Genomic DNA, 11,071 nt, shown 5'->3' on the forward strand with positions numbered 1-11,071 from the left:
GTGGTGTCACACTGGCATGGATGACATGCCGCCAAGCAGGTCAAGGAGCGGGTGTGCAGAGCGCATCTCCCTGTCCATGTCTCTACAGAGAAACCCGGCTCAGCACCCTCAGGGGGCCCATCCAGGCTCAGCAGCAGCAGCTCCTCTGAGTCTGGGAGCAGCAGCTCCAGCGGGTCCAGCTCCGACAGCAGCGACTCAGAGTGAACTGGCTTCGGACAGAACAGGACAGATGGATGTCGCACACGCCGAGACTCTGCCGTACCCCTCTGTGGTTCATATACTACTTTTGTTCCATGGTGTGCAGGTCTGCTTCTTAATTCAGTGTTATGATATCTTCCAGTTTTTGCTTTCATAGGTCAGAGATCAATCTTGTGTGTGCGTTAGACTTGATGAGAAGGTGTGAACTCTGCAGAAAGTCTCTTCTTCATCACTGAATTCAGTCACTTGGAGATGACAACTTCACATGCTAACCCGATGACCCCAGAAAACTGTGTGAGATTCGTACCGAAGAACCTTGTGGAATCCCTTTGCTTAGGCCCAACCTGGTCGACAGCTCGAAAAAGCATTTTTTCCAAGGAAATGTCTCGGCCATGGGTACTGTATTTGAAAGCTCTTAGCTTTGTCAGCACGCATCGTCCTTGTCATGTGGGCCCTGAGCTCTGACCCTCGTGTCTGACGCGGCCACCTCTTTCTGGAGGGGCTGAGGACAGATGTGCCTGCTTGTGGGGACCAGGCCGGGCCTAAGCGAAGGGTTGTCGCAGCCCCAGCCTGGAGCGTGGAGCCCTTGTGGGGGTCGGGTGGGATGTGCGTTCTCCGATCGTGGTGATGTCAGGAGCTCCTCGGAGGGAACAGAGTGGCTGTGCGTGCAGCCTGCAGGTTTCCATACACTGAAGCTTTTACCTCAACTTTAAAAAAAAAAAAAGAAGAAAAGATTAAAAAAAAAAAAAAAGGAGACTTTTTTTGTAAGGTTCGGCAATTTTCTACGGAAGTCCAGCCCGCTGTGAGTCCCCGCCTGGCTAGCGCCGCCCCTGCTGCTGCTGCTGCGCCCTTGGGATCCACTTCCCGAGCTTTTGTGTATATAAATAGTTATTTATTAACATCATTGGTCATTTTTTAAAAAAAAATAAGAAAAAACCGCAGAAGAAATGCATTCACACAATCGCAGAGATGCAGGCCTTGTCAGTGGTGTGCCGGGCCCGGGTCCTGTCTGGCGGCGGCCTGTCGTCTCCAGGTGCTAACTCCTGCCACCGCGCGGTGCTCACCCACATCTGTGTTCGCGCGCTCGCCCCTGGGTTCGTTGGGTATTTTGGTTTTTTTCTTTGTGGTTTTTTTTTTTTTTTTTGTATGAAACTTGGAGGCTTACAGGTATAGACAGCTTTCAGCTACAGCACATTGTAATTTTTTATTTTGTTTAGTTCTTTTGTATTCACTTCTGGTCTCTTTAAGACTGTTTTAAAAGAAATCGATTTAGGGAACCCCAGTTATATAATATAAACTTTGTAATCTGAGAGAAAAAATGTATAGTAAATCTAAGTCTTGATTTTTAACTTTCTATTGTAAAAAATAATAATATACAGAGTTTAATAGAAGGTTCTGTTTTGGTTTTGTTTTCCCAGAGGCTGCCATATGGCCTTTGAGTGCGGGGATGCCCCACACTGGCCCACCAATGAGCATGGTGGCTTCGGCCAGGAATGCCAGGGTTAGCCTCCCAGGCTTGTGGGCGGGCATGCCTGCCCCATGCCAGCCTCCAGGGGCCTGGCCAGGCCCTCCCCAGCCTGTCTGCCCTCCTCAGGGGTGGAGGAGTCTCTGGGCCCCAGGAGGATTCCCTCCCGGAGACTCGCACAGTGCTCCCTGCTCACGCGTTGTCACAGTTAGCCCGGAAATGACTGAAACCAGGCATTTCTCCCGGACCTCGGCGTGGGGGAGCCTCCAGGCAGACGCCGGGTATGGAGCCGTGGTGTCGTCTGTCCTGTATGGTGACCAGTGCTTTCTGCCAGCACTTCTGGATGGATATAGGGACTATCATTAGTATCCTAATACATGGTGATTTTTAAAAAAAACAACATAAAATTGATTCAGAGTCCACTGGCCCTTACAGATGTAGGTATACCCTTACTGGAGAGGGGACTCTGATGAGGAAATGCTGGTCAGTTACTACATTTTAAATTGCTGGTAAGTCTGACACTTGGTGAGTTTTCAGCCAGTTTGTTAAACTTTTAATTAAGTTTTGTTTATAATAAAAATATAAATGGATTTGAAAGTTTCCATTTTTTAAAGTTACCCTTGTTTTTCAAAGGTATTTTCTAAACAGATCTTTAATGGACTATTTAAACCGAATTTAAGGAATTCACACACGACAGTTGACAGGTCTTCACGCAGGCTGGTTGGTAACGTGCTGCCAGCACAGGGCTGGGTGATGCGCACACCCTAAGCTGGGGGTGCCTGGGGATGGGGGGCGCTCCTCGAAATGTCCCTCCAGCCACAGGGCAGTGAGGCACATGCTGCCTGTGTGCGCCGTCAGGGGAGCAGCCAGCTGTGGGGGCAGCGCAGCAGGGGCGTCGTGGGGTCATTCCTTCTCGGCTGGTTCTCTGTGATGGTGGCGTTGGCTCGCCTCTGCTCCTTTCATCTAGAAAGAAGCCACTGACCCTGACGGCCCACTGAGGGTACACTGAGCAGCCGCATTGGTGCTGTCACTTTTTAAAGGCTTTCTGTCCAGACTTCAACACTGGTTTCTTTTCAGAGTTTCGAAGGATTGATGACTTCCTCAGTGCCCTCGCCGGCAGGCTGAGGGTGACAGTCACGTCCATGTCTTCTGTATTAGAAGGCTGCGGTGATTCAATTAGATCGTCCCACTGCTAAGACCGGTAGGGCAGCTTCTAACATGCTTTTTTCAAGGGGAGAGGAGCAGTGACAAGTCGTGTGTTGGAATTGGATTTGAGAACGCTCTGAGTGACCCCTGGAGGCCGAGGGGGCAGGCTTCAGGCGTGAACTGAACTCCAGACCCCTCTTTGTGTTGGGCGGTGTCATCTTGCTTACAAACTGTAAGACACATTTTCTTTTGTGTTTGTTTTTGTTGTTCTTTTGCAGCACTCACGCCTCTGACAGTCTTTTGGGAAAGAGTAACACCCACATACAGAATTTGTCACATCCAGAGTAGCGCTGTTTCTTAATACTGGCATAACGCTTCCAGGAAGGTTTTCTTTTTTATATTTAAAGTGTTACTTTTCTGTATGATGTGCATGCAAGTTTACCGTAACTTTTCTTAAACTTTTTAGTGCCGTTTCTAGTATATTCCTGTAAATGTCAGTTACTGAAAATGAGTCCAATGTAAGTAGTTTAGCTTGTTTATTGCAATGCTGGCCTCAACACAACAGAATAAAAATGGTAGAAAGTACTCTTTGATGTTTCTGGTAATCATGGACCCTTCTCCTGGGGCATTTGTTTTGTTTTCATAATAAAAGCAAAAAAAACAAAAGGACTGTTATTTTGCATTTTCCTGTGCTTTCTGTGGGGGCTCCCAGCCTCTCTCCTGGAGCCTGGAAACGTCTGGAAGCACCTGGTCTGGAACAGCCTTCACTGGTCCACAGTGAGGGTGCTGAGCTCCCCACACTTGACATCCTGTAACTCTTGGCAAAAACACCCAAAGCATCCAAAAGGGGCCCCAAAAAACCATTTAAAGGCAGAATGCAGTGGCTCGTGCCTGTGATCTCAGCACTTTGGGAGGCCGAGGCAGGAGGATGGCCTGAGGCTAGGAGTTTGAGGTTGCAGTAAGCCATGATTGCATCACTGCACTCCAGCCTGGACGACATCTCCCCCAAAAATAATAATAACCAAACCATTAAGTAGCCCTTGTCCTGTGCCCTGGCAGGATGAAGGGAGCATCATTTCTGGCCTCACTGGGAAGCTACGATCCCCTTTACTGACAGTTCATTGGTTCCCTGGGCCCTCTTCGAGACGGCCAGGTTCTGTGCTCTTCTAGTCGACCTGGCCACTTGTCTCCTCCCTCTGCACCTCAGTCTATCCTGAAGTGGCTTCCTGTGATGCGCTCAGTCCTAAGGGACATGCAAATAAAATCCCAAAAGCAGATTTTCATAGGTTTAACTGCCAGACTGCAGAGGCTGGCGTGCAGCACGGCTCACTGAAGAATGACAGCTTTGGACCTAGGCCTGGAGGACATGTTCCAGGGGAGAAGATTCTGGCTGGGCCCACGTCTAGGCCTGAGGACCTGTCCAACTCGATCCCAGATGGAGTCAGGGGGCACGGTGTCACTCTTGGCCAGATTGTGACCCTTATCCAGACCAGCCTCCTTGAGGACGGACATGGGGCCTTGTCCGCCCCAGGCAGATGGTGTCTTCCTGCAGCCTAAGCAGCTTAGTGCCAGCTGGCTTGTGCATGGCCCACACGCCCTGACCCCTGCAGAGACTGGCCCTTGAGCACACATCCTCCCAGCACTGCACATGACCTCAGACCCCATTCTGCGTGCCAACCCCGCCACAACCCATCCTCGGGGGAGTCCGTGGTGCGGTGAGAAGGTGGCACACGGGCATCCCAGATTTGCCTCTGGAGTTTGCTTTCTTCCCAGGCAGGACTTAAACTGAAGAACTGAAAAGATGCAGACAAACCCTACCTAGTGGATGTGTAGTGCTTCCTTGGCAGGCCCGCCTTGCTGTGGGTGTGTCGGCTGGCGGGGCAGGTCCTCCAGCCCCATGCTCGCTCACTCTGTAGCTCCATGCAGCAATCCTGGAAGTCTGACTTCAAACCTCCCAGACGCAGGCTGCAAACAAGCCAGGAATCCCTCAGAAAGGACTCAGGCTGTGCGGGAGGCTGCTGCCGACCAGGCCTCTGGCAGGACATTTGGGGAATGCACTTTGACCTAGGAGTTCCACTTCTAGGATGTTTGCGAATGAACTTGCACAGCTGCAAAGAGAAGCACGAACGGAGTACGGGCACATTCAGAACATACTGTTTGCACAGATGACAACCTCGATGCTGTCACTGCCCATCTGTGGGCTCACGCGAGAGCTGCGAGTCAGAGGTTAAAAGCATGAAGTAGGCCGGGTGCCGTGGCTCACACCTGTAATCCAAGTACTTTGGGAGGCCAAGGCAGGCATATCACCTGAGATTGGGAGGTCGAAACCAGCCTGGCCAACATGGTGAAACCCCGTCTCTACTAAAAATACAAAAATTAGCTGGGCGTGGTGGCAGGCACCTGTAATTCCAGCTACTCAGGAGGCTGAGGCAGGAGAATCGCCTGAACCCAGGAGGCAGAGGTTGCAGTGAGCTGAGACTGCGCCATTGCACTCCAGCCTGGGCGACACAGTGACTCTGTCTCAAAAAAAAGCATGAAGTGAATGCCCAGTCTGTACAGTTGGACAAGAAAGAAAATGGCAGACATAAGAGGCGTGGTACAGGAGGACGCCATCAGAATCACGTGACCATGCGCGCACACTGAGGAGCTGTGGGACACGCCCCCAGCTGCCGGCCAGCTTCTCCCCAGGGAGAGCACTTTTGCTTTGCTTTATGCCTTTTTGTATTGCAGGTTTTAGCAATCAATTAGATATTACTGCTATAAAAAATGGGAAGCCAAGTAGCATATTACGAACAAGGATGAAAATAACATGAGGAAGGGGAGGAGTGTATTAAAGGATGTTTATTTAGAAAAGAAAAATTAGCTTTGACAAGAGACACCTGCACATTTGTGTAGCCAAGGAGATGTCAGAGCAGAGGGTGAATCCTTCATGGAGACTGAACACACAGGTGGCAACTGAACACTCTGGGGCAGCGACAGAGAACACATGTCAGTGTCGGCCTGGGGGCAGAGAGGCTGAATCCTTTAAGTCTGATGGAGAGCCTGCCTTGCTCAGCCCTGTTACTACGTGGAAATCACTGTACGCCACACATGTGCAACTTACAACTCTCAGGTTTCCTGAATGTGTTTTGGAGCCACTGGCCGGTGGGCCGCAAATACTTGGAAGCTACCATGATGCTTCACACATGACAATCATTTTGGTAACTCAAAATATAAATGCGGGCTTGGTGCGGTTGCCCACGCCTGTAATCCCAGCACCATGGGAGGCTTGAGCCCAGGAGTGTAAGACCAGCCTGGGCAACATAGGGAAACCCTGTCTCTATACACAGTAGTTCGCCTGGAGCCACAGCTACCCGGGAGGCTGAGTTTGGGAGGATCACCTGAGCCCATGAGATCGAACCTACAGTGAGCTGTGATCGTGCCACTGCAGTCCAGCCTGGGCAACAGAGTGAGACCCTGTCTCAAAAAAGCAAAAAACAAAATGTAAGTGCGACAAAGCTCCCAGTGAGATGCTGCGGCTACTCTGCCATTTATGCTAAAAACAAAAAACTAAAACCTATACAAACTTGAAAAGGTGGTTTATAACGGGAATGGGAGGGTTACTCTTGGCTTGGTTAAACCAAGCATCTAGCAGTGCCCAGGCCTATGCTGTCCCTAGCAGCACCTGGAGAATCTGAATGTCGCAACAGCTGACTACAGAGGGGACTCTACAGGGGAAGTGTCCTGTGCACCAGTCAGACCGTGGCTGTGCTGAGGGACTCAGGGGCAGATTCTGGCTGCTTGGGTTCTTACGCCACAGTTTGATCTTCACATTCATTATTCAAAATCTTCCAGCAAGGATTAGAAATCAAGACAACTGAATGAAACTCGGGTCTGTTTTCCTTGAAGTGTGGTCCTGGGCTCAGGTGCTCACATTGGAATTACATGATTGTGCAAAACTTGGACTGCCCTGTGTCCCTGGAGACCTCGAGCTTGTTTTTGTCTCGGACCAAGATGGCCTCATTTCCATACTGTGAGTACCACATGCTTCGGCTCCTGCTCAGGTATGTCCCAGGTGGCACCGACTCCAACTTCTGCTGTTGCTGCTGCCAGATGAGCAAGGAGGTGTCTCTGTATCGGAGGCGGGCATAGCCTTCAGACAAGGCCTTCTCTGCCAGGGGGACGCGGCCACTCATCCCCTACCCTGTCCCGCTGGACTCCTGGGAATCCTGCTGTTCTGAGATGGCCCACGAGTGGACAGCTGCCACAAGCTTCGCACTAAATTAACGGACAGCTTTCCCAGCTTTGGGGTTTAAGGAGCCCTCGTTTAATTGAATGGTAGAAATTAGGAATTCAGCCCATTTGCAGGCAGCGTCCTCAGGAGGGTTGTGTGGCGAGGAAATGAGGCGGCCTCGCCATTCTGAAGACACCTGAGACCCATTCAGGGGACCGCACACAGGTCAGAGCAGCCCCCAGCCACAGCTCTTCCGGGTGCAGCTGTGTGGAATTGATAAAGACGTGGCGTCACACCCTGGGGGGTGATTCTGCCAGCATGGCCTGGACCACTGAGCTTGAAGAGATGGATCCAGCGCCCTGAGGAATGGACATGGTGGCCCCAGACGCAAGCTGCAAAGAGCTCCGGTGGCACACCCTGCACGCATCTGTCCGAGACGGTTTTCAGGGCAGCGGCTGTTCTAACCCACCCTGGGGATCCGGCCCCAGCGTCTGTTCAGGTCTCGTCTCTCCCCAAAGATGCTGCTGCAAAGGAACGAACGTGCAGTCAGGCGAGGGGAAGTCAAGCGCCCCGGCAGCGGCGGCCGTCTACAGCGCAGCATCAGCTGTCTGGGGGTCAGCGGCCTAGATCGAGCTACTTACCTCCCGTGGGGCAGCCTGGGAGCTGGGTGGGGAGTGAGATGGGCGCCCAGTGCCAGCTTTTTCAGTCACTGGGCGGTGCTGGGGAGGCTGCCTGTTGGGGCTTCAGGGTCTCCATCTGTGAAACAGGAGCCAGCGGCGCTTGAAAGGGCGCGGGTTCCCGGCGACGCCGCCAGGCGTCAGCCCCGGGACCGGAAGGGGCCCCCAGGACCGCCTTTCTGCTCCGAGCATCCAGCTCCCGGGAGGCCCCTGGACCCAAACAAAAACGATGTCAGGAGAAAACGAACAGGGAAGCATCGCAACCCACTCCCGAACGCCCTCCCAGCTGCGCAGCGTCAGGGACCTCCCCTCCTGGGATACCCGCGCTAGGTCAGCCTCAGCGTCCCGAGCCCCCATCGCGCGTCCCCGCCGCCTGCGCGCACCCTGGGGCCCCAGTCGCATGGCCCGCTGCCCCCATCCCCGTACCCTGGACCCCACGCGCTCTGGGTCGCCCCATCCTCCAGTCCCCTATCGTCCGCCCGCATCCCCGGGTCCCCCACGTCGCTCGCCCCAGTCACCGCGCGTCGTGAGCCTCGGAGACGCGGGCAGCGGGGCGAGGCGCTGCAGGGCTCCCAGGGCGGGGCCTAGGGCCGCGGGGCCGTGTCTCCATGGCAGCGCCGCAGGCCTGGCGAGCCGAGCGCAGAGGCTGGGCAGGCGGGTGCGACGAGCCCGAGCCATCGATCGCTCCGGGAGGCCTGGCCGGGCCCGCCCCGAGTAGGAACTGGAAGAGGAGGAGGTGGGGCTGGNGGAGGAGGGGCTGGAGGAGGAGGGGCTGGAGGAGGAGGGTTTGGGCGAGGAGGAGGAGGGGCTGGAGGTGGAGGGACTGGAGGAGGGGTTGGAGGAGGAGGGGCTGGATGGTGAGGGTCTGCGCGAGGAGAAGGAGGGGCTGGAGGAGGAGGAGGTGCTTGGAGCGGAGAAGGGAGGAGGGTTTGGAAGAGGAGAAGGGGCTGAGGAGGCACTGGAAGAGAAAGAGGAGCAGGAGCTGGAGGAAGACGTGGAAGAGGAGCTGGAGGAGGAGGAAGAGAAGGAGTGGGGACGCCCACAACCCTGTTAGTAAGACACTGCTGTACTGTATGGCCTTAGCATCTTGGTGGTTTTCCAATTCTGCTTGTGTCGTTACTTTTGCCACTGCTGTTACTGTTTCTATTAGCATTCTTACTCCCAATAATGGATACGATTATTTTTAATTAATTAAATGTCTGGGCATACTATCTCAAAAATAGGTCTTGAATTTCTCCATCTCACCCAACCAAGCCAGGCCTCTATAGTGCTCATTTGGGCTCCTCAACAGCCCCATGAACGTGAGATTTCCTTTTTCACTCCACCTCCAATCATACTCCAATAACACTCTTTTAGTATCTACCCCTTTCCCCTAATTTTATGGTTTTCTCCAATGCCAATTAAGAAAACTAGCATAATGGAGCCTGGTGTGGTGGCTTACCTCTGAGTCCCACCTACTTGGGAGGCTGAGGCAGGAGGATCCCTTGAGCCAGGAGTTCGAGGCTGCCGTGAGCCATAATCATGCCACTGCACTCCAACTGAGACGAAAGACCAAGATCCCATCACTAAAAAAAAGAAAAGAAAGAAAATGAGCATAACAGACATCCAAGGAGGATGCTTAGTGTGAGCACTAAGCCCACAGTTGTGGAATGCACATTCGTTTTTTTTTTAAGAGGGAATCTTGCTCTGTCACCCAGGCTGGAGTGCAGTAGCGGGATCTCAGCTCACTGCAACCTCCGTCCCCCTAGGTTCAAGCGATTCTCCTGCCTCAGACTACAGGTGCCCACCACCATGCCCAGCTAACTTTTGTATTTTTAGTAGAGACAGGGTTTCACCATATTGGCCAGGCGGGTCTCGAACTCCTGACCTTGTGATCCGTCTGCCTCGCACTTTCTTTACAAGTACCTACACAAGTCGTTTAGCAAAACTGATCGCGTGCTGGACCATAAATAAGTTTCAACAAATTTGAAAGCGTTTAAATCTTACGTGATCACTCAGTCTTCCGACCTGGGAAAAGACAGCAACTGAAGGTAAACTGCTTTCAAGAGACACAAGAACAGGCCTGTACACAAAGACTCATTGAACACTTTTACCTCTATCTGGCCGGGTGCGGTTTTCACACCTGTAATCCCAGCACTTTGGGAGGCCTAGGCGGGCAGATCACTTGAGGTCAGGAGTTCGAGACCAGCCTGGCCAACGTGATGAAACCCTGTCTCTACCAAAAATATAAAAAAGTAGCCCAGTTTGGTGGCAGGCGCCCATAATCCCAGCTACTCAGGAGGCTGAGGCAGGAGAATCTCTTGAACCCAGGAGATGGAGGCTGCAGTGAGCTGAGATTGTGCCATGGCACTCCAGCTTTGGTGACAGAGTGAGACCCCCATCTCAAAAAACAAACAAAAATTTGCCTCTGAGTTAACATAATTTGTTCTATGCCTTGAACTAAATAATTTGAATAGTTAGTTACCTGTAAGCCTCCTTTTCCTATTGTTGTCAAAACTATATAGGACTCATATTTCTGTTCGAAACATTACTTATGTTTTGTTTTCCCGAGTCAAAAAACCATTTTTCCTTTTGAGCTATTTTATAGCTACAACAATTAAGTAGAAAACGAAGATTACCTCTCTCTCTCTTTTTTTTTTTTTTTTTTTTTTGAGACAGAGTCTCGCTGTGTCGCCCAGGCTGGAGTGCAGTGGCGCGATCTTGGCTCACTGCAAGCGCCGCCTCCCGGGTTCACGCCATTCTCCCGCCTCAGCCTCCGAGTAGCTGGGACTACAGGCGCCCGCCACCTCGCCCGGCTATTTTTTTGTATTTTAGTAGAGACGGGGTTTCACCATGTTAGCCAGGATGGTCTCGATCTCCTGACCTCGTGATCCACCCGCCTCGGCCTCCCAAAGTGCTGGGATTACAGGCTTGAGCCACCGCGCCTGGCCACCTCTCTCTTTCTATCTGATATCTCCAGAATCTGAAAATGACTTAAAATCCCATTGGCCCCAATCTGATTTGATATCAAGCACCCTCCCTCTAGGCCCAGGGACGATTGCAGAAGAGGTAAACGCATAAGATTGTAAGGGCTGGTTTCGAGGGATAAAATGTGTTCAGACCCCTCTGAATCAAAGATGGTTCACAAATACCTAAATAGCTGATAGCTCAATACATAAAACTTAGGATAAGTCAATTCTGTAACCTCACTTTCTGGATTTTGGTTTTTGGCTCAGCTCAATACATAAAACTTAGAGATAAGTCAATTTTCTAACCTCACTTTTTGGATTTTGATTTTTGGCTCTTATCTTGCACAAAAGGTTGAGTTTTTTTTTTGTTGTTGTTTTGTTTGTTTTGTTTTGTTTTGATTTTTTTGAGATGGAATCTCACTCT

At 51.7% G+C, this 11,071-nt stretch overlaps 1 protein-coding gene and 1 long non-coding RNA gene across 4 annotated transcripts in view; one reads left to right on the top strand and one right to left on the bottom strand.

Moving 5' to 3' along the window:
* The window catches only part of BRD3 (bromodomain containing 3), a 23,849-nt gene extending 20,389 nt beyond the window's left edge, over positions 1 to 3,460 (top strand). For both annotated transcript variants that reach the window (XM_017848912.1, XM_017848918.1), the window contains one exon: positions 89 to 3,460. In XM_017848912.1, coding sequence (XP_017704401.1) covers positions 89 to 204 — 116 coding nt within the window. In that variant the 3' untranslated portion in view covers positions 205 to 3,460. The remainder of the gene's footprint in view (positions 1 to 88) is intronic.
* LOC108513242 (uncharacterized) lies at positions 2,300 to 8,315 on the bottom strand. Of its 2 annotated transcripts, none has more exons than XR_001880833.1 (3): positions 8,218 to 8,315; positions 7,664 to 7,909; positions 2,300 to 7,546 (listed from the first exon to the last, which is right to left on the bottom strand). It is a non-coding gene; the product is annotated as an uncharacterized LOC108513242 (long non-coding RNA). The 2 variants fall into 2 exon arrangements; XR_001880840.1 differs by having other exon boundaries at positions 5,635 to 7,546; positions 8,126 to 8,307.
* Positions 8,316 to 11,071: the final 2,756 nt, after the last annotated feature.

The sequence above is a fragment of the Rhinopithecus bieti genome, unplaced genomic scaffold, assembly GCF_001698545.2.
Source record: "Rhinopithecus bieti isolate Rb0 unplaced genomic scaffold, ASM169854v2 scaffold_2205, whole genome shotgun sequence".
Classification (NCBI taxonomy): Eukaryota; Metazoa; Chordata; class Mammalia; order Primates; family Cercopithecidae; genus Rhinopithecus; species Rhinopithecus bieti.